The sequence below is a fragment of the Stegastes partitus genome, unplaced genomic scaffold (genome assembly GCF_000690725.1).
Source record: "Stegastes partitus isolate 25-593 unplaced genomic scaffold, Stegastes_partitus-1.0.2 Scaffold406, whole genome shotgun sequence".
Lineage (NCBI taxonomy): Eukaryota > Metazoa > Chordata > Actinopteri > Pomacentridae > Stegastes > Stegastes partitus.
In genome coordinates this window covers 268,395-292,442 of record NW_007578137.1, presented here as the reverse complement: position 1 = coordinate 292,442, position 24,048 = coordinate 268,395, and the positions used below count along the sequence as shown (strand labels likewise).

Sequence of the window (24,048 nt, the reverse complement as noted above, 5' to 3'; positions counted from 1 at the left end):
GTTATGTGTTATTATTTGTCTGTTTGACTTAAGGTAAACACCAGCCTGTTAAAAACAAATTAGAGTTTAGGGGCAGCCAGGGCCCAGGTGGTAGAGCAGGCTATCTACAAATCATACGGTTAGTGCTTCACCTTGCATAGCAGCTCTGTATCCATTGGTGAATGAGAAACACAATGTTAGAACCTTGATAAGGTCAAAAGGTGCTGTTTCAGTGCAGACCACTTACCATTTAGTTTAGATCTAAACAATCTTGTATGTTAAATAGAATGCAATGCTCTTAAGAGTAGAGTATTTTGCAATTAACATCACAGCATAACTATTTTGAAGTGATAAAAAAATTCTCCCAAGTAAATGACTCAGACTTCAAGGTCAAAAAACCAAGATCTCACTGAAAACTGTAAAGTCTCCTCATAGCTTTCTAAACATTACAATGGTTAGTCATAAAAGTTAGTTAATGGCTATTTTTTTTGTTCCTAACAACAACTAAATAAAAAAAAAAATCATCATGTTCTGGGTCATATTGGTAGCAATAAGTTTGAGAGAAGAATCAATCAGAATGTGTGAAGGCACAATGGAGAGCTGCTGCAATATTCATTTATAATATGCACCTTCATCTTTTAAATCACAAGGACAGTTTCAAGAGATATTAGTCAGAACTCCATATTATTTTGAAAATTTTGTGGCTGCTTCATATAAAACATTACTGTGGTGAGCACAGGGACCTAATTTAACCTCAAATATTTGAAAAAAAACATCTATTTGAGATAGACAGCTATGAGGAAAGGGGGGCAAGCAAGGACTTGGAGATCCTAACGAGGTCACAATCAGCGTGCATCTTGATTGATGTGATGAGAGGCAGTTGACAGCCCCAGGGTCCAGAGGTTTGGAAGGGGAGAGATAATCCTGGTGTACCCATCTCCTTTCAGCCTTGGCTTGGGGGCACAAAGTCAGGATACTCCACTGACTGATGAGCTCCAGGCCGTGAGCTCCAGACTACAGGCCGAACCCCACCTCCCTCTCCCTGCCCCATTCCTTACCCTGTCAGGCTTGAGCCACCTCTAACAGCCCTCTGCCCACACAATCACAGGCAGTGATTACCCGTCACACTGCCACAGATGGATGGGCAGGCACTGATACGTCTGACCCGTCGAGAGGGAGAGATTTTGTTATCGTGTGTTTGTATATATGTGTGTGTGTGTGTGTGTGTGTGTGATGTGCATGTGTGTGTGTGTATGTGTGAACATGCAGGTCATCTGTCAAACAACTTTGTCCTGAGCTATGTTTTTGTTTGGTTTGGGAGCTCATTTGTGGTGTGTGAATCAGAAAGGTGGGGTGTACCGCAAAAGGAAACAGTTCTCATGGTTGTATGTCAATGCCCTATTTTAATGTCAAAAGGTCTTCATGGACAAACAGATGTGCACGTGTATGTGGTTGAGTCCATGCATGTGTATTACCGGTTAGGTTGTTTGCAGTCTCCTCCTCAGTGTTTGTAGTAGGTTGTGATTTTAAATCTGTGCCAAAGGTCACTAGAGGATAAGTTTCAGTTGGTGTTCTGGAAACACAAAAGTCACATTAAGATTAGTAAATAAAGCTGGACCCTGAACAAAAAAGCAATATAGCAGCCCCATATAAACAGCACACATGCTGTACCTTGTCAAATTTGTCCAGTGAAAGGCAGGAAATGGAGATTTTGTAAGCAGCAGTGGGAGCTGCTAGTGGTTTATACTCTTTCTTCCTACGTAGTCAAAATCCTCAAACCTGTCAATGTTTGTATTTTCTATGGCTACTCAGATGGGCATATTTAATCTTGTCAACTGCATGCCTTTTTTCAGTCCTCCATACATGTACCGGTTTTTCTCCACACATACAGTACTTTGCATGCAGGAGCCTCTCTCGCCTGAGGCTGTTTGCATTTAGGCTTTCGCCAGAGAGCAGTAAAAAAGATACATGTCACTCTTCTGGTTTCCTTTGGTCTTGTATTTTTACCTCTCCTTTGAGATACATGCTTGAATCCTTCTTAATACATAATATATGTTATATATAAGACTTTATTATTTATATTATGAAAAAGATACAAGATAAAACAGAAGATAAAGAAACCTTCAAATGACAGTGTCTAGTTTAAGCATCCACAGAAGCAAAAGAAATGGTGCAATGTCCTTGAGGAGGATTTTAAATTCCTAAACAATTACTTTATACCCTGTAAATAAAAACCAGAGGAGAGTTTCCCTTGTGGCAAATTATTTAGTCTTTCTAAAAGAGAAAATTAAGATACAATGCAACTACTTAGATGACATTTAGAGACAAATTATGGACCTGTATCATTGTGTGAACAGGAGATGATGTACTGCTAAGTGATCTACAAGACAGGCTTTCACAGCGTGTCCATTCTAATTTCGCTTACTAATCAAAAACAATGTGTCAGTTTAGGTTTAAGCATCATTTAAACATCTCCACTGTTGTTTTTTGTTCTCTGCAATGAAGCAAAAAAGTAAGAAGGATGAGCCTTTCAATAGAACCATTTTGGCTGCCATATTTGCCCTATTTACAGAATTTACTTTCATCAAATTTGATATATGTGTTAGAAGAGTTTTAGAAAAGTCATCACACCTATCAGCTGTGGTATTTTGACCAACTATTCAGATTCTGTGTTTGTACTCTAAACTTTGGCTCTAATGAGATGCAAGATGATTTCTAGAAATCACTTGAATAGTTTGGGAACCCTTCATTCAGAGGCAAACACTTCTTCAGAATATACACAAGTAACAGACATTTCTCTTTCCAATCTAAAAACCTAATGGCTCTGCCCTAACTGTTCATGATGTGACTGTACATAATGTTCAAGAATTGGGATTTTTTTTTTTGTTCTTTCACCAACATTTCCTATTGTGTGTAGACAAAATATGGTGGCTTCGTAGTGGTTCCTAAGAGTCATAAAAGCCATTTCCCTTTTCATCGGAAAATAAAAATGCAATATTACATCAAGCCAGACTTTGGTCTTAAATTTGGCACAAGAAATCTGGTACAGTCAAAATAGGTCTTCCAGATGCAGGTAAAGGCCACTTCAGATCTCAGGCCTATGCCTGTGCAGGCTTTTATTTCAGGGTTCAGTGCCTTGATCACAGATACCTTAACCGCGGCAGTTGATGGAAGAGCGAGCATTCCCTTACCCCACCCACACTGCCCAGCAAGCTCAGGAAATCAAACTGATGCCCCCCTGGTCACAAGCTTGCTTTATGTAACCTGCAGGCCACGCACAAATCTACTGAGGTGATAGAGTTTACGACTCTAATATAGCTGAACACTTTTAGCAAATTCTTTAAAGCTCCTTCCTCCTGCAAACTCCCCCCTTCCTTTCACTCTTTTCCCCCATTATTATTGAAGCTTGTTAAAATTCAACCTCTCCTTCTTTCTTTCTGCCAGCCAGCCAGTCTCCCTGTCTCTCCATTAAGCTCTGCCACCATCACCGCTGCAGGCTTATTGCACTCTAGATTGGCTCTCTGGTCTATTCCACAGTTAAAGGCAGCTACAGCTGGGGACTTAGAGCATTCCTGCTCAGGCAGTCAGAAGGGCCTAAAACTGCACTCTGCTCTCCTCTCCCCTGACCTGCTCTCCAGTGGACTACTCAGCCCAAAAGGAGCCGCTTAAATAAAGGCTGTAATAATGGGACCTGCTGAAGCCAAGCCCGCAGGCAGTGTACTGCACAATAAGTGCTAAGAAACTGCTTTGTACACTGGTGACTTATGTAGGCTGACTACAGAGACCAAAAAGAGGAAGGAGAGGCATGTACAGTAGTAACAGAAGGTGTGTAATATGAAACCTGTGTGTGTGCACACATGGGGAATTGTATAGTTGTGTCCCCATTTATGGAAGCAGCGTGTGATGTGAGGAGACCTTGAAATGGACCCTTTGTGCACAAGTGGTTATATTCATGTTCCCAGTTGTACATGTTGTGACCTCAACAAATCGTAACTTGGCGACCTCTGTATGTGACTGATAAAATGTTGGTATGTGTGTACTGTATCGTACAAACACCTGGTGTACATGGTTACATCAAGACATGATTGGGGGGAAAAAAAAAAAGTCAGTGATGTACCATCTAAAAAAGAAAGTAAGAAATAAAACAAAAGAAACTAACAATCCTGAAAAAAAATGTAATGTATTTTAGCATTACTACTGTCTTATTATATGTCTGAGTATTCAATTCCATCTTAGTGGTTTTATGTTAGTTTTAGTTTGTTGTTGTTGCTTTTATAAGAATAGGTGCAAGACAGTGTGAGCACCACGCCTTGTGTTGTACTTAGAAAAGAAACGATGAATATATATATATATATATATATTGCTGTAAAGGCAGAAAACACAATTGTGAGCTATCTCTGTTTTCTTCAGTTTGAAAAATTATTCTAAACAAAAAAATATAAGTTGTCAGGCCTAATGAGGCGTCATGGAGCCTATTGCCCAAACCCCATGACAGGAGCTTCTCCACGGTTAACAATATGTGCTGCATGTGTGGTGCATGTGCACTGGAGTCTGTACCTGCGGTGCTTCTTGAGGCGTAATCTGTCCAAGTGGGTAAGGCTGTTTTCTTTGAACTCCACCTTGACAGGTAGCCTCTCTTCTCTCCCTTCTTTTCTTTGTCCTTCAGCTTCTCTGTCTGGAGGGAGGTCAGCCTGGGTCGCCATAGCTGACACTGATACTGGAGGAATATGGACAGGGGGAGATCGCACGAAATAAAGTTAAGATAAGAGGAGGAAAACATAGCCTAAAGGAAAGAAAGACAAAGGTAGAAAAGGAAGCAGGAAAACATAATCCGCGAGCTTCTCAATACACCTCTCCTCAAGAAGTGAGAAAACACCTTGTCACCATGCCAAAAGTGCCAAAACACAAACAGACAGGAGAGAGCCCCCTGGGAATAAGAAAAAGATGTACACAATACAAAAGGAACATAGTGAGCGCATGAGAGAAAAGGAAAGATAGAAGTAAGAAAGGAAAAGAGAAATGTTATGATTGTACTCCAGACACTTTGGCAGTCCACAGTGGCAGCTTTAAATTGGGCCTGGGTGCCATTGGCCTGACAGAAATAATTAGGGCTGGAGGGGCTAGCAGCAATTTGCAGAGCAGAGCGAAGGGAGAGAGGAGCAGAGTCTGTCCAAGCAGTAAAGCAGAGAAAATAGGAGGTCTAATAAAAAAGCACAAACACCTAGACACGTACACACAAAACCTGGAATAATAGTGCTAATAATGCACACCCACATAAACCCAGACACACAAACACTGTTGCGCATGCGCACATGTAGAAACACAGTGTGAGTGAAAAGCCACAAAATTGCCTGACACAGTGGAGCTTTTACATACACGCATACCCACAACTGAGGCGATTAGTGCTGTGGTGTGGAGTAAGGCCACCCCTAACACTCCTGTCATTATCTCAATATGCAACAGCCATGGATTACCCTCCTACTGCAGTGGTAAGCACTTTCTGTAGAAGGCCTTAACAGATCAGAGCACAGACAGCGAGTGGGGAAGCAGGAAAGATGAGGAAAACTGCAAAAATGGGAAGAAAAGAGGGAGGAAGAGCTAAGAGAAGCATGCAGTTGGCAAAAGCAATAGAACATTATAAAATATTTGGTATTTTTCAAACGTATGTATTCATCTGATACCCATAGTTAAGTAGATATAAAATGCAATAGTCCATATACACTTAATTCTGCTCCTCTGCATGGTGCAACCTACCACTCCTTAGAATAATAAGTGCACTTTTTATGCTGTTACTGTTTACTTTTAATGAAGTACGCTTACGCTACCTGAAGTTCCACTAAACAATATTTGGATCCTGATTTGTAATAATAATTATATAATGATCGATGCTGAGAAAAGGTACACTTAAATTCTGTAGAACTATAAATGCTTTCCAACAAAAGGATTAATCCCATTTTCTGCCTTGTGTCTATGCAGTTCACCTGGTCGGACAGGTATCCACAACACATTTGTCCTGGGTTCTTCCTCTCCTCCATCGCTCTTCTCCCCTCTCCACTGTCTGAGAGCCTCCTGGAAAGAGCTTGCAGACTCCTCCTCATTATATTCCCCAATGAGAAGAGGGGATGGGAATCCTTTATTATCATCTTCAAATCTTCCCACCATCGTTTTCTCCTCTCCATGATTCACAACCAACACCTACAACAAAAGGAAAATCTTGTGACATCAGAACTTGACGGTCACAAGGAGACTTAAGGCTAAGGCTAAGACTCATTACTAAAGCTCAGCAGTAGCACAAATCCAATACTACTAACAAATACTCTGTTTTGTGATATACTAACACTGATGAGTATGACTGTGTACTAGGCTGTTGCATGACTAAATATACTTAATGGTGGAAGCAGTTAAAAAGATTTGTATTGTGATGACACGCTACCGTCTGCAGGCATAATAAGAAAAAACATGTCTTTAAAATTTGATCTATGCAAGCATGGCTGTACACTTGGCTGTATTCAAGGAATCTTAATCTATCTTCATGGTCGACCTGAATATTAGCTCAACTGAAATTAATTAAAAAATATATATTTATTTTCTAGGATTAATGTTCATCAGAAGTAAAATCATAAAGTGATTTATTGCATTACATACAAATGTCAGGCTGATCAACTTAAAACTCAGTAGGCATTCAGCAGTAGTTGTAATTTTCTCATCCCTAGCTTCTAGAAATCATGATAAAAAAAGATGAACAAGGTCTGCTTACAGCCCAACTAATTTAACTCTTACATCTTAGATTGACAGTGATAGGACAGATTAATGGTTTCTTGCTCCTGGGCCCCGCTGAATAATATATTAAAAGTATTCTAGGAACCACCTTCAAATATGAATTAATGGAATTAGGGGGACGATGCAGTCTAGTCTACACACTGGTAACGTGGGTGACATCCATTAATGTTTAAAAGAAATAGATCTCAAGAATCTAGTATACAATGGGTTTTTTTTCCTCTTATACATTCAGCCCATTACCTGGATTTCAAACATACTGACCTCAGAGTCAGGTAAGGAAGTTGTTGTGGCCTCTCAGATGGGGGCATCTTTAAAGGATCTCGGCTCTATCTGAAGTCTAAACATGTAAGTTGAACACTAGTTTGATATACACAGACTTTTTACAGTACCTTCTGACCCCAGCTGTTCGAAATGACTGTTGTGTGAATAAGGTCAACTGAGCTCTGTGGTGCAAAGAGTCTGAAATGTCAATCTAACAGTTTTTGCCAGACCTACACTGCTGGAGGGCATTTTTTAGTCCAAAGGTACATGCAGTTCACAAGCCTGCCTGTAGATACAGCCTGTGGATATAGCGTCAATTAGGGTTTGTATGAAGTCTTTTCAATTGACTCACAGGGTGCAGAGGTAAAAACTCACACCGTGCAGAAGCCTATTTGATATGTTTCTACCACATTGTCACAGCAAGTAAACTATAAATGGAGAGAAATTTCATTCACCGATCAATAAGTACTTCAAAACAACATACCTAAATATAAAAAACACTTGTTGGTACAGTTAATGTTAAAAGGACATTTTTTATGACTACTCTAAAATATTTTGAAAAATCTATAAATAATGTATGGGCAAAATGCACAAAATATTGTTATAAAGTAGCATTTGGGATGTTTGATGTGTCAGTCTTCCCTATTATAAATCCATCCATCCATTTTCTATACACCGCTTAATCCTCACTAGGGTCGCGGGGGGGCTGGAGCCTATCCCAGCTGACTCAGGGTGAAGGCAGGGGACACCCTGGACAGGTCGCCAGTCTATCACAGGGCTACACTTAGAGACAGACAACCATGCACACTCACATTCACACCTACGGACAATTTAGAATCACCAATTAACCTCAACATGTTTTTGGACTGTGTGGGAGGAAGCCAGAGAACCCGGAGAGAACCCACGCTGCACGGGGAGAACATGCAAACTCCACGCAGAAAGATCCCGGGTGTCCTCACCGGGAAGCGAACCGGCAACCTTCTTGCTGCGAGGCAGCGGTGACAACCACCGCCCCGCCTTGCAGCCCCTATTATAAATAATCTGATTTTTAAGGCTTTGGCCTGACGATTGTGTTCACAGCAAGCATTTACATGAACTTCATTTGTGTTGTCACAATAAGAAGCCCATGAGAGGGCACATGCTCTGATAAGGCCCAATATCTGTACACAGTAGTGGCTCATCCTATGAATAATCTGCCTTTTCAACATTTCTCTTAAGACGCTTTCTTCTTTTGTTTAATCAAAAACTCAACACAATGTGCATTTGAGTTGCAGGGGAGCAAAATCACTGAGCTAGTTGCCATATTGGTTTCTGCAGTGTTTAATGTGGGATGTTAGGAGGAGCATATGGATTTGTTTTGTGGTTGTATGTTTGTCTGTATCTTGGGTGTTAATCAATAAACCATGTGTGTATACTGTATGTGGTAGATTAAGTGAATCAATGCATTTCCATGTAGCTGTATTTCAAACTAAGTTCAGCCCTTGAACACTTATACGGCAACTGTATTCGTGTAGGTGACTAAATAAGTAGTTACCACCTACCTGGCTGCAGTCACGGTGCAATTTCATATGTTTATCCCCAACCTCTGTTCCTTTTTCTGGGCTCTCATCTCTTCCTCCTCTGGTAATTGCGTTGGATGTGATAATGTGATTGGAATTCAGGGTGGCACTGGGACTGGGATTAGGACTTGTAAAGGTACCGGGATGGGAGCTGGGGTTAATCTGCCTCTGGAAGCAGTTGACAACATCTCGAGTGTTCACATGGGTCTGTAAGTCTGTCTGTAACAGAAGGGCATGGTATATGAGACTGGATCAACATTGTTGTTACTGAACAAAATGGCAGCCAGCACATTGTGAGAGAGATGCGATACATACAAATTACTCCAAATAAAACAGCAGGGAAATCAAGGGAATCAGGAGAAAATGGGAGAAGAAAACCCTATATATTTTACACACAATATATAAAAACAAGGGATTATTGTGAATAATGCAACACATTAAAACAAGAAAGTATCTAGTTTTTTAATAAATTAAAGTAGATGTGAAGGCTACAAAATGTTCCAGGGGGCAGTCTTATAAAATGTTGTTTTATTTGTTGCCTGTTTTAGATTTGAAAGACTGAAATGATTCAGCTTTCCTCAGTTTCTCTGGAATGTGTCATCACACACATTATGAAAAAACATTCCTTTCATGTTAACATTACTAAAATGAAGCCCTTTTGTGAAGCAATGCAATCAAGCAGTGAAAAACCAAATTAAAGGCATAGCTGTGCTTTTTGCTAGAAAAGAAAGCCACAGGTTTAAGGAGGTAGACTCTTAATCAGCAGTGCTGTTAATCTGACCACTGTCTACAACTGTGATCAACAAATATTTGTCCTAAGTGTCCTAATTTCCAAACAGCAGACAAGTGATGTATCAGTCACAACATTCCACATATTAAGATAATAAGTACCAAGCAAGCCCCACTTGATGTAGACTGATGACATAAAGGCAACGAGATGAGGCCAATGTAGACAGCTGCCATGAACCCCATTTAGAGGGTACAACCTAATCATTTTAAGTGCTCATACCTACATCACTGGCATAACCTTGAAAGTAGCAACAGTGAACTCCATTTTATGGAGTTAACGTGTCCTCCTTCATTTTATGTAAATGAATCCACAAAGAGTCTGTGCAGAAAGATACTGGTAATGCATGTCAAAAGACAAAGTTGGTATTATACTTCATGTCTGTCCGCTTGTTATGATGCGACATATTGACCTTCTGATAATACTGCTTCCATTACAGTGTGGGCCGAGGCTCTTGTCTTTCCAAAATGCTGCAGTGCTTTGTCCCTTATTGTTTAAATAAAGTTGAATCCCCCAAAAAGCCCTTTTCTAAGCCATTCTACAGACTTTCCTGCGATGCATGCATTCTGCGTCTGTGTTTTTCCACCCAAATCAACAAGCCTGTTGCATGATGCCACTTGTCGCTGCTGATTTGGCCACTCATAGGGACCAAATCAACGGATCCTCAACATGCACCCAATAATAAAAACAAGTTAACCCTCACCCTACCACTACCAAAAGACATTGCCAGTGCTGTGTTTATATTAGTCTGAAAACACTTCGGCAGCTACCCAGGGGTTGGCAAGTTATTCTATGTTAACTAGCCTAGCTTGAACTACTGGCTGATAAAGGGCTGGTACATACAGTCAGCCTCTGCCTCTGTAAACCACTCCAGTGGATATGGACTGAAGCAATCAACATGTGATTGAAGTGGACACTTTCAGCTTTGATTCAAGGAATTTAACAAAACTATTGCATCAACCATTTAGGAATGACAATCATTTTTTTCATAGTCTCGCCATTGTCACAGTCTCAAAAGTAATTTGATAACCAAACCTAATTCTAAATATAACGATTATTTTTAGTACTTTGATGCAAATATTTTGCAGTCAATGACTGCTGGAAGTCTGGAACCCATGAACACGATCAAACAACGAGTTGAGCTGAGTCTCCTCCCTTGAAATGCATTGTCACACCTTTACTGCGGCTGCCTTTAGTTGCCGCTTATCTGTGGGTCTTCTTGCCTTCAGTTTTATCTTCAGTAGGTAAAAATTATTCTCAGATGGATAATGACAGTTGACTGACTCTGATAATAAAGAACATTGCATTTATTTTCCATAAGAGGCTCTTTAGTTGCTTTCACCATATGTTTTGGGTAATTACTGATCTGCATGGTGAAGCGCCATCCTATCAGTTTTGCAGCATTTGACTAAGTCTGAGCAGAAAGTAAAGCTTTACACTTCAGAATTCATCCTGCTACGTCTATCAACAATGAAATCATCAAAAAACACTGATGACCCAGTTCCACCAGCAGTAAAACATGCTAATGCCATAACGCTGCCTCCACATTACCTGTAGGAGGATGATATGGTGTGCTTTAGATCATAAACCTGTCACCATACTCTTCTCTTCCAATCACTCTGGTATTAGTAAATCTTGGTCGCGTTGATCTACAGAGTGTTGTATAAGTATAATCTGTTTTCTCTGTTCTTGATTGTTACCAGTAGTTTGCATCTTGAGGTAAAACCTGTTTTTACATCACTTGATTGTAGACTTAGGCAACAATACGCCTACATCCTCAAAAGTGTTATTGACTTGGTCAAATGTAGTGAAGGGGTTTTTCTTCACCAAGGGGGAAAATTCAGTTGTGTTTCACTTTACCTGTCTACCCCGTTCTGTTTTTTCAGCCTAATGACGGGCTTCTTCACTTGCATTAACACCTCTTTCGAGCACATATTGAGACTTCCAATGAGCTGTTACTAAATACAAAATGGAATCCACTCCAGACTTCCTATCTCCTGAATTTGTCAGGAAATGACAAGAAAAAAAACTCTTAAATTATAGCTGATGGTCGACTTCAATCACATCTTGATTGCTTCATTTCAAATACATTGTGGTCATTGTATGAAGGAAAAATTAGAAAAATTATGTAACTGTTTAAATACAAGAATACAACTGTATTTATTTTTTCACATGTTTACATCCAAACTTGTTGCTTTCCTGTGCGTTTCATTTATTTATTTTTTTCACATACCTAAGACACAACATGGCAGGTTCTCTTTTGACGACAACTAGCTAAAGGGCTAACGACTAAGTCACTTCAACCACGTAAATCTTCTTTTTAATGGACGCTTAGACTCTACCATTGATTACATTACCTGGAAAACAGCTACACTAATAATCCTTTGTAACTCTTACTAATCTCTTAACTCCTACACCTATTAATGATGATAGCCTGATTTTGTGACCTAAAGGAGCATATGGAATCGGAAATGGCTAATGTCACATGTTGCATCAGACTTATCATGCAGATTGTTTTTACATTATCCCATTTTAGCCACAAAGCCATTCTGCTTCTGCCATAGCAGAACAGACACACTCAAATCCTACTTTTTTCCATGAAAAAATTGTATTTACATCGTATGCGATCAGATATCTACACACTGGACAAGAGAAAATGTGAAGCACAGTGAACTGATTATGTATATACCACAGGCTAAATTCATAATTCTGTTCCATTAATCACCACTGACCAGCAGGGCCACAGAGGTTAACCCATCTGTGGACTGGTACCTTCACTCGAAGGTGTCAAAACTATACAATGTGTATTAATGGAAATGCGAAGAAAGTGAAAGCAGTTCAGGCAATGCAGTATAATCATCATCATCATCATCATCATCATCATCATCATCATCATCATCATCATTCTCATCACTGTCACTTCTTCATATCCACATTATTACAAAGTGCTTCACAAAAGGATTAAATCATTAAAACATTAAAACAAATTTGATTAAATTAAATGGGATTTTTTGTTTGTTTGTTTTAAAACTGCTTTACAAGAGGTTTAACAAACCGTAAAAGAGTTAGAAAATCTAATTTCAGCGAGTAAATCCCCAAAAGTCCAAAAACCCCATGCCACCAATCATGCTGAGCTAATGACCAGAAGCCAGCTGAGCTAACGTGGTGTAATGGCTTATATGGGGTTAGTAGATCCTTGATAAAGTTAGTGGCTTAGTCATGCAAAGTTTTGAAAGCCAAAAAGAAAATGTTAAAACCAATGAGGCAATGAACAGGTAGCCAATGTAGGGAGGCCAGTATTGGAGTTAAACAATAAAATATCAACCTAGACTTTAAAAAAAAAAAAAAAAAAAGCATTTGCAACCATTTTCAGATCCTTAAAAGATAAGAATAATCTGATTTTATAAAATTGATTTAATGTCATTATTAAATTTGAAGAAAATTTTGAGAAGTCCAACAAACTGGTATCAGACAGACACGGGTGGTAAGTTGGGTTAGGTCAAATGGGTGCTGTCATTATGACATTATGTTTATTAATGACGTGACCTAAGGGCAGCATATAAATGGATAACAGGAACAAACCCAAGAGTGACTCTTGAGGAACACCATGAGACACAGAAGATTGGGAATTTTCGTCAACAGAAAACATCGTGTTCATGAGCAAAAATGAGCATAAGCAGTTAAGAGCAGACCCTGTATATAATGCTAATACTAATATCCTCCATCGTTTAAACAAAGTCAGTCACAAAATCCTCAGTGAATTCAAGGCTAGGGTCAGTATTATGCATGTTTAAACAACTAACAACAGAATCAGTTGCCTTAAATAAAATTATAGGCATTTGTGGAAATTAAATGGCCATGGAAGACTTGTAACCTATTTGCCTTTAATATATGTTTAGCATTCTCTTGAGGGGCTTAGAGTACTCATTAAGCCATAGAGAAGGATTCAACTTTTATCTTTAGGAATTTGAGAGGAACAGTGTGGTCAAGGGCGGAGTGGCAGATATTGTTAAAAGTATGAGCCATGGCATCAGGGCACTGTTGCTGCAGAAAAGAGCTCAAGGTTAAGCTGTTGGAGAAATTTTTACTGGCAGAATCAGCAGAAGGGACTCGTGACAAAACGGTGGTACAAGGTTTAACAGTGGGTATGAAAAAGGGGCATTGAAAATAAAAGCGTTATGATCTCAGATATTAAAGTCAACAAGGTTCCCATTCAAGGGGGGAAAAAAAACACTAACTCCACCAGGACCAGATCTAAAGTATGACCTAGGAGGTGTGGCACATTTTACAATGTGATTTAAACTACAAGGATCTTTATGATTCAAGAAATCACAGGAAAGGGGATGAGAAGGACATGGTTATTAAGATCACCAAAGATGATATATCAAGTTTTGGAATAATCAGAGATGAGCTGAAAATTCAGGAATAAAACAATTAAGCTTCAGAAGTATAGAGAACAAAGGAACCCAACCAGTAAATAGAAAACTTAAAAAAAAAAGAAGCAAATAAAGTAAAACAAAAGGCATAAGCATGCACTTAAAACTGTTTCCATGTATAACAGCTGTGCCACCACACAGATAGTTTCACTTAAAGGTACAATATTATATAGGTGAGCCAAGTCTCATTAGCCATAAGAAAAGGTTCAAGCAAACAGAAGTCAGAAAATCATTGCAAGTAAAGGACTTACTGGAAAAGGATTGCACATTTACCTGCCAAATTTTAGAGAGAAAAGTGACAGAACAGGGGGTTGGGGAGAGGGCAAACAAATGATCTCTTTTTCATATGACCGCCCTACATTGGCAAATTTAGGCAGATGTCACGGCCCCCAGTGCTTGTGTACCGTCTTGCTGTTGTGGTGGACTTTTACAGACTGTGTGTGGAGAGATGGCCTGTGTAGGCCCATTTCTGGCTGGCTGAGAGCTTCCAGAACACCAGGTGCCAGTCACCTCTGATAATTAGCCTGGGGCTGAAGACCTGCACTCCAGCCCTTGTTCTCCCCGCCTCCTGTCTGATTGGGCCACCACCCGGTTCCCTCCACCTTCATCCAATCAACTGCAGCAATCAATACACCTGAAGCATAAATCTGCATCCAACCTCACAGGCAAGGCAGCTGTAATTTAGTGCGAGCAGTTCACTTTGGTGCCTTTTGGGTCTTTGTGTTTTGTGTTCTCTGTAGCTCCTGTTAGCAGCTACCTGACTAGGTTCGAAGTTTCACGTGTTTTAGTAACACGGGTCACTTCTGCTAGCAGCTGCATAACTCGTTTATGAGTTACATGTGTCTTCTGTGTGTTTGGAGGTACTCGTTTCTGTTGGTTGTGGGTGTTGCTGTTGACGTTTGGCTGTGGAGTTTAGTTGTTTTGTTTTGTTTAGCTAGCTTTGATAACTCTGTTAGCCTTTGTTTGGTTTTATTAGGTTCTTTGATTTAGCAACATCCACCAACACGGTTTTCTTTGTATTGTCACATTTTTTTGTGTGTTAATTATGTCACTAAGCAATAAATTACCTTCACTAATTACACCTGGCTTTTGTTACTCCTAGCCGACCCTAAACAGTTTGGCTGTAACAGCAGAAAACTGGATCTTGACTTCCAGATAACAGGGAGGCCAATGGGGGGAAGCAATCAAACGAGACAGTGGACGAATCATCCTGGTTTCTGGCCTGAATATGATCCCTATTTACTATGGGGGATGGGGAGCTAGATCATGAAACAGTGCCAGTGCTGTTACAAAGTCATTTATTGCAGGGGAAGAAGAATTTGTAAGTGTACGAAAGCTTGATGATAATCAAACAGCTGGGCTGATTAGAGCGTTGTAACAAATATTGGCGATAGATTAACAATTATGGCTTTTGGAGGGGCATTATGAATTTAACAGTTATATCAGCCATTCCGTCTAGGTTAGCATATGTATTTAGGGTAAATATTTCCTTTTAAATATGGCTTTGATAGTACAGTACCTATGAATGTGATTCTAAGCAGACTAGGTTTTAAGGGTGTTGCCTAGGGAGATGTGCTTAAGGGCGGGTAGGGTCTAGAAGCCCAACTGGGGCAAGTGGGTGACATGGTTCAAGGTCAGTGCAGTTTTATGGGTGTAGCATGGTGATGGGCAGAGTCTGAAGGGCCAGCCCAAGCAGTGGGTCACAGCATATTTCCTCATAAATCCTCCTCAAAAAGCTTTGACACTGGTGCTAAATGACTTTAGCTCAGGGTATGTGACATTTGGTCATGGTAACCAAGGTAAGGCATATTCACGAGAATCAGGCTTCACTTTACAGAGTTGTGCTGTTGTAGTCCAAGCTTTGCCACTATTACTTATGGATTTCGGCTTTTAGGAAGTCTTTATTTTATTTTTATTTTTTTAATTGGGCATTCATGGACTGTCATTCCTTATTATAACAGCCTCTCTAGGTGGGTATATGAAATAAGGGTTATAGAATTGCTTATGAATATGGATTTAGTACTTGTGAACTTTGGCTCTTACAAAGCTGACTTTAAAGGGTAAACCAGAACTCAAAAACAAGAGTTACATTTTCACTCTGTAGGTATAATGGCACCAGATGCTTAGCTCAAGAACTTCACCCTTGACAGAATCTAATCTAGGTCCTTTTTGGAAGTTCTGATTAAGATGACCTCCAAAAACGAAACCATTCAGTTGTTGTGAGTGATTTCTAATGTCAAGGTTCAATATCTTGAAGTTGAAAAACAATTTTGAAAGCCATATTTTACCAGTTCTGCAGTAGCTTGGTACGCCTGCAACTAAACCTGTAGCACCCCAAAAGTCTAACCATAGACAACACTTCCAGTCATTATACTAATGTACAAGTTGTTTGGAGTCAGCTATGGTTGTGCTTCAAATTGACATACTGCCATGTAGAAAAGGTGGTAGGCAGCTGGCAATATATAAAGGCTAATGCAAACAAAGCCTGTCAGCGTCTTTGTCAGTGGGTGACATAAGTAACACTGGAAAACTGGCTTACGGCATTTAGGCACCAACAAAAGCTAAGTCAATTGGAAAGATAAAAGGCTTACTTAGCTTAAATACTGCTTTACTCAAGTGAAAGCCAAAAAACATCTTTTCAACACCAAGTTTTTCTGTGATGCTAATTTTGTATTTGCAGACAAACAATCAGGTGGTTAAGATGCTTTTCAGTAATTATAAACAGCACCAAAGACTGAGGTATTGATGATTGGAAAAAATTAACACATGCTGTAGTATGTGACATGGTGATTATAAGGTCTAGACACAGAACAATAATTCAGAAAATGTAACAGACAACATAACAACATGTCATCTGTTTAGATCCGATCTGGGGTTTGGAGTTGGGCTGACAACCTTTCTGTGTTCACACCCCCAATGTACATTGTAACCATGTTTGGATTATGACAGATGAAGGATTTGAGGGATCATGGATGGCTTTGAGGTACACTTTCAACGGCTCTTGGCTGGTCAAACCAGCAGCTTAGTTGGGCTCTGTGATATGATCAACCTCCTGATGAAACAGCATCCATGAGTACTCCTGTGTACTTTCCCGTTTGTGTGGGGCCTGTCATCCAGGCAGTATGGGATCAGGTTTTGCGGCGTAGTATATGTCAGTTAAAATAACTATTGTACTGTTAGCCACTAAAACTGACCTGCAGCACCCTCACAGAGATTTAAACTGTCTGACAAGATTTTGAAGGAAACAAGCAAGTTACTGAGTTTAGAAAATATAGAAGCAGAGTGGGGACAATGGTAGTTTACTTTAAACATGTGGGGGGGATATCTGCAACTAAATCAGCACTAACTAAGCCACATTTAATAAAGGGCTTTTGCAGCATCGAATTACTTGCCTTGGAAACTCTAGACATTTTCTCCTGCAATTAAATCTTTGTTTGTAAACAAGCCCACAAGCCTGGAGACATTACTTTCCTCATCTTATGAGCATCTGATGGCAAATCTTTGCATTACATGGATTTTTTAAAAGTGAAACAACTGCAGCCATCCACCTTGATCTATTTCTCTTTTTGGTCATCAGCCAGCTGTGTTTACAGGTGCACATCAAAGGACACTGAAGACCTTGTTAAGCCTCAAACTAAGAGGTTGTCAGATCATCTAACAGCATGTGAAACCCCCTTTCTGACGGTGTAATTGCAATGGGCTCAGTCTGAAAGTAACTTTCTCAAACTTACAATCCATAAATCATACCAACATCACACAATGGTCAAATGGGGGGGAGGATAGGTACGGCTTTGAACTTTTCCCTTAAGCTCTCTTTTTTCCCTCTTCAGACAACCTCTGTCACTTTTCATGTGTCCAACGGATTGCAACACAATGAATGCCTTTAAGGAAACAATGTCCAAAAGTATGTGCTGTTATCACAACATCACAGTGCACTGTTAAGAATTCTAGGACATTTCCTACAGTTATCAACCCTTATTTTTACCAAGCGGTCATCTGCAAAGTGATGAAGCTTGGTGCTTCCTATGTCAGGTTTGATTTGGTTTCATGTCTTCTTTGTTGGGGTTGACTGTTAATCAAGAAACTGTAACAGTACTTGTTAACAATGAATGCTAACTGTTTAATTTGATAGAAAGCAAGTAAGTCAATAATAATAACGGTACAATTAAAACTGGTACCACAAGCATGCTGGTGGGCAAAAAAGTCCCCACTGTGTACATTATAATCTCTGAATAATGCACAGAAAGATTGTCTTTTAGTTGGAAAATCTAGGGTTCCAGCCAACACATTTCCACATAGTATCAACAAGGTGGGCAACCCCTGCTATACCAGCTCCAGGAAACTATTCAGCTGTGGAACCAGCACCTCTGACTTGCCTTTTTTAGGTGACAAGGGAAACTTAAAATTTGCTTTATATTTCTCACATACAGCACTACAAAGAAAATGCTTGCAGTCACAACCCTTGGTCTATTGTTTAACTCTGCTGAAACTCCTGTGGGTTGAGGTACCAAAAATAGAATGATTGTACAAGTAAAAGGCACTGCAAAGAGACTAACTTTATATATAGTGCTGCAGCTGCAGCAGAGAGAGAGGAAGGTGGGAGAGTGCAATAAAACAATTTCCTAACGTTTAAATTAGCTCAATTAAACATAGTAATGCCAATTTTAAATGTTGTTGTATAACTAAAAATTGCCTGTCAGTGTTTTGATATACCAAGGCATAGAACACCCATCTGGTACCCCACACGGTTTAGGCTAAATTAAATACCAAGAATGCTTTGCATACATTAATTGAGTGAGGTGTGTGTGTAAGAGGCTGGACACACGAGCTGATGAGGCACTGATGAAAGCTCCAACACCGCATACTGATGAAATTAATATTCTTTTTGTCTTTCTGTCTCTCATTCTGCCTCCATCCCTCCCTCATTCTTTCCAAGGCAAATGAAACAGGATTAGCAGAAGAGAGAGGGAGAGATATGCCTGTGTCAGCTGCATGTGTATAATCCCCAGTCTTTATGTCCTGCCAAAATACACAGTTTTGCTTTACCAGTGACTAAAGTGAGGACGGAAACAGAGATGAACACTGAAGAGATACAGAGAGAGAGTTGTCTTGTGTGGTTTCACGGAGCTGTTCCAGCATGTGCACTTTTTGTCTCTGTCAGTGTGCATGGCTTCGTTCCATCATGGTGGCTACTCAATACATATTAGTGTGTCGACCCAGCCAATAGTCAGGTAGGACATAGATACAAAGACTGAACAAAGAGCTGTCTATTTAAACTACGCTATTATTAATAGTTATAGGTTAATATTTTGCTATTCTAAGTTGTACAGTTCTGTGCACAAAAACATAAAAACCTAAGGAAACACATTTTGCCAGATAAATCAAAGAATGCGTTGTATGTCCATACAACCATTCAAAAGTGAGTACACTTAGATGAAAATACTAGCATCCAAGAAAACAAAAAAGAGGCAGGGAAAATTGCATACATGTTGGGAGGGAAAACAATGCAGCTAGCAGAAAATAGAAGATTACCAAAAGCCATGAGTACACAGAGTAACTACATAATGCATTAATAGCAGCCACGACGTCAGTAGCCACAAAAAAATACTGAAAAAATGAATACATGCCTTCTGAACATACTAGGAACAAAGAGAGAATACTCAAGGGAAAATAAATTCAATACCTCAGCAACTTTTACATTGCACACGAGCTGCAAAGGCACTAGAACTGAATATGGCAAGACTTTTACAAATGGTGCTTCTTTATCAGTCAGTTGCTTCGCTACAGCCAATCACTTTTGCTTGGTTAATTTTGGAGACCAGCACTGCTTGGTCCTGCTACCAAAATATAATATCATGACGCATCACATTTGTAGCAGTGGACCTGATAACAGGCTGGCATGCCACAGTGATTTGAGAGCATGCCATAGTATATTACAGAGGGGAAAAAAAGGCATCAAGGAATTCACTTGTCCACCACCAAATCATTGAAAAAATGTTGAAGGAGTTAATTTGAAAAGTAAATATTTTAAGAAAGTCTGCTTTAGAGAGCAAACCTGTAGTCTTGACATTAAAGATAAAGTAGTATGTTTACTAGATAGAAGGACAGTGATATTGGCTCAAAATCCTATTCTGTCTCGTTCAAACCTGCCATGATCTTAACGCTCAGAACCCCAAGCAGATTCTGGGTGTTTTTCTGTTCCTGTCACATTTTTACTCACTGTGGATTCATTGTTTATAGCAATAAAAAAAAGTCCTGCATCTATATGTAAACATCACAGCTTGGAAATAAGTGGAATTTGAGAGAACTCAAAAATGTCCTGTGTGTATTATTACACAGTTATAATGCAAACAATCATAGAAAGAGAATAAAAGCAAAAGTTACATTTCTTGCTTTGCACAAAAAAAAAAAAAGCGTAAAAATTCAAAAGACATTCTCAAGTGCATACAGGTGGGAAATACTGGGAGGCAATACCGGGGAAAAAAAATTGTGGCTCCACATGCTGTAAGCTGTATGACTAGGCCTGTTTACATTTTTACAACCTCCATAAACTAGGAGTTATTCACACTACTCTGCAGATCAACTCTAAGAAAGATATTTCATTCTGAATGTATCTTCCAATAACTTGCTGACAACTTGCTCCTCTGTATAGCATTTTTGAGTCATGCTACATTTATTTCATTGATCAAGTATGTTGGAATTTCTTCCCAATCTCTCTTGTTGTCTCCTCTCTGCCCTGTGTAAACACAGCCTGCAGGTCACCCCAAAAGTCCCTGAATATTTGTCACAGAACTGTTACTGCAGCTGATTCACTCATGGCTTCGCGGTTGCGCTGAGGAAGATTTGTTTGTATTTTACAAGATCTGGTGTATATGGTTTACTTTTCATACTTTTTTGATGAGATACAGAATAACATGAGTTTGATAAATAAAAAAAAGTATGCTCAGATTTGTTGGGTTTTCCTTTTGGAACTCTATGTCACACATACTTTAAAGGATTGTAAGGAAAGTTATTCTTTAAAATTCTTTGTGTTTTTTCACAGTTTTTGACTTTGACAAATTGTGTAATTTTATGATATATTAATAAACAAACAAAAAAATGCCTTTAAAACTCAATGGCAGGTTTGGGGGGAAATGGTTAAAGGGTGTTTGAACAACACAACTTACTCTCACTGCCATCATGAGTATTTGGTGTATCTTTGGATAAATGAGATCCCCCTTTTAAAAATGCTTTCCATACAAATTTGGCTTAATAGGCCATTGCTTAATAAATGCAACCCATTGTTTGTGTTTCTGTGTATATGTGTATGAATCAGTGTGTGTGTGTGTGCGAGTCTGTGTGTGTGCATGCGGTCACAGCTGCTTGTCCCCTGTATTCTGTTCCCAATGTAGTATGCAGTGATGTGTGAGTTCAGCAGATCTGTGTCTTCATGTATGCTTGTTATCTAGTGTACCCACAAGCGCACACTGACAGAGTTTGAGAAGTGCAGGTTTTGTGTAGGTTTTTGTCTATCTGTCACAGCTGTCAGACAACAACAATGCACAGAGACAATACTCTGCTATGTTAAGTTTTGTATCATCATGCTATCATATCTATTGGTACAAAATGCATGCAGAGTATACTACTGTTTAACTTTAGGACATTAATCAGCTGCCTGCTTTTATTTATTTCTTTATAAATGGATGTGCAAAATAAGATGTTTACATTTGTCATCCAGGATTAAATTTAGTATTCATCACTTCTAAATTAATAGCTATATTCTGTGTAGATGTACAGCTGGATCTTTTTCCAGTTTGTGGATCCAAAACAGGTGCATTGGCCTAATTAAACTCTCTGCCATTGACCTGCTGCCTTGTCTTTCTGTTTTATCTTTGACTGAAGATTGCTGCTGCTGGTCTTGGGTTCACTGCTGCCTGAGGCCTGTACTCTTTTCTCTGTTGCAATGTGAGAGCCTGGTTGCGTTGTAGCTTGTGTTTTTGTGTGGGTAGGGTTGTGCGACACCATTTAAAATCAAACCACAAAAAATATTATACTTACTTTGAAAATGGTTAATTTAACAGTTAATCTTTTTAAAAAAATATTGTTTTGTACAATTGTATTTTTGATTAAAAATAGCCGAATTATTTACGAGGGACAATAAATCCTAGATTTATTTGAATTCTTTGGCTTCCTGGTACTGATCTTACCACGTAAAGTGCACTGAGATGACTCATGCTGTAAATTGGTGGTATATGACTAAAACTGAATTCAACTGTTGACCATGTGTTAAGGCGAAAAATAAAACTAGAGGATTTTTTGACACTTTAGCAAATCAATAAGTAAACAACTTTAATACTTCAGACTTTTTCCTTTTCGGACCAAGGTGCTTAGGAAATTAAATAGCTTCACCACATGGAGTAGCAAACAGTGTGCACGGACTGCTGTATCTAAAAAGTCCTTGGGTGAGATCTGCTAAATCCTGCTGCTGCCTTTTTGTTTGTTGAAGATGTTAAAATAAACTGGTTGCATTTTCTCGAAACAAAGCTCTGTTCAGCTCTGTACCATGTTAACTGAAGCCAAAGTGTGTTGACACAACTTAGACGGCTTCGTTTTCTGTGTCAGCTCTTCCTCGTCTTTACCTGTGTGTTTCTGTTTTGTCAACACTGGCCTGATATCCACTTTCTTTACTGTCCTTTATAGTTTAGCTGTATCGGGTAAATGTGCAGTATGCAATTTCTAGGTCATAAAGTAGCGTGGGATCACAGACATTGTCATCTAGTCATCCAGTGTCAGATGCCAAACTAATCATAATATAGGGAAGAAAAAAAACATGTGGCTAGCTAGCTTACCAACTCCCTCTTTTTCCCTCTGCACTTTCTGATCTATCATCTGGTACTATTTAATATAATACTATATGCTATTTGCATATACTATGTATTTACAGGAGCATGCCTCCCACATTTCTTTGTGTATGAGTGCTAATGTATTCACATGCACTTAAAATATATACATTTTTTCCCCATCAAAGCAATCCCGCTGCTGCTCACCTGCAGCTCCAGCATTTCTGCTCACCTTCAACTTCGCCTAAACACTGTCAGACTCCATACAATAGCGAGTCGTAATAGCGGAATAATGTGCCATAGATGTTCAAACCAGAAACTAATTCTGAAGAAGAATAATACAGAAAACCTCTTCCCACAAGTTGTCGGGATTGGTTTCTTTGGTTTGTTACGTACGAAGCCCTGGTTGCCTGAATTAAGAACAGCATCGGTAGCTTCAGGCCAAAAATGCTCATGCTGTGTCTTCTACTATATAAAAACATGGACATGCTAACAAGGTTAAACACTTGATTTTTACTGGAGGGGTCTTTAAGATAGTGAGAACACGATAACTGTAATTGTCAGTAAGATAAGCTTTGATTTGTTGTTGAATTTACAGGCAAGTTAAGGCAGCTTCACAGCATTAAGAGCACGCTGACTGCCTGAGTGAAAGAATTAATTTATCGAACACTCTAACATGAGTAAAACTGGGTCAGTTAAAAAAAAAAAAAATCTTCGATTAATTGCCCAGTCTTGATGTGTATGCATGCAAAACTGGTATGGGGTGCTCATGCAGAGAAAGAAGAAAAACGATGAGGTTGAATAACAAGATTCAGTCAGGGATGCAAGAAATACTAAAGTAAGAATGAGTGAAGCAGAGTGAGGATAGGAACTAAAAAGATATTATTGAAAGTATCGGTGAAAGACAGACAGAGAGACAGACACACAGATGAGACAGACTTGATGCACATGCGACAATGCTCACCTGAATGGGGATCATGCTGTGGAGCTTCAGTGCCCCCTTCTGGTGAAATTTGGCAAAGCAACCAATGCAGTAGTTCTCGGTACATTCAGCACACATCTACAAAACAGAACCACACAGTGCCGTCAGTGTGTGTGGGCGGGCGTGTGTGTAAGTGAGAATATATAAAAGAGACGGATGTAAAGATTTGGGTAGTTAAATGTGTTACGGAAGCAGAAATTGTTAAATACACAGAGAACAATATGTGCATGTACATTATGTGATTGTGCACATTCATTCAATGATCTGCACTGGCAAGCAGGCGAAACTTTTGTTAAGATTTAAACCTAAAGCTGGATATCTTGTCCTTTCCGCTAACCTCAACCTTGCCATGCAAACTTTGACAGGAGGGATGAATATTGAAATGGCTTCTCTGGCAGGAAGCTTCAAGGTGTGTAAGTGTGTCTATGAGATAGAGAGAGAGAGA

At 39.3% G+C, this 24,048-nt stretch overlaps 1 protein-coding gene across 1 annotated transcript in view; it reads right to left on the bottom strand.

Annotated features, from left to right (window-relative positions):
- The window catches only part of zbbx (zinc finger, B-box domain containing), a 46,062-nt gene that overhangs the window by 4,974 nt on the left and 17,040 nt on the right, over positions 1–24,048 (bottom strand). The window contains exons 6-10 of the mRNA XM_008285526.1: positions 23,586–23,681; positions 8,562–8,798; positions 5,961–6,174; positions 4,537–4,696; positions 1,455–1,552 (exon numbers count right to left, since the gene is read on the bottom strand). Coding sequence (XP_008283748.1) covers positions 1,455–1,552; positions 4,537–4,696; positions 5,961–6,174; positions 8,562–8,798; positions 23,586–23,681 — 805 coding nt within the window. The remainder of the gene's footprint in view (positions 1–1,454; positions 1,553–4,536; positions 4,697–5,960; positions 6,175–8,561; positions 8,799–23,585; positions 23,682–24,048) is intronic.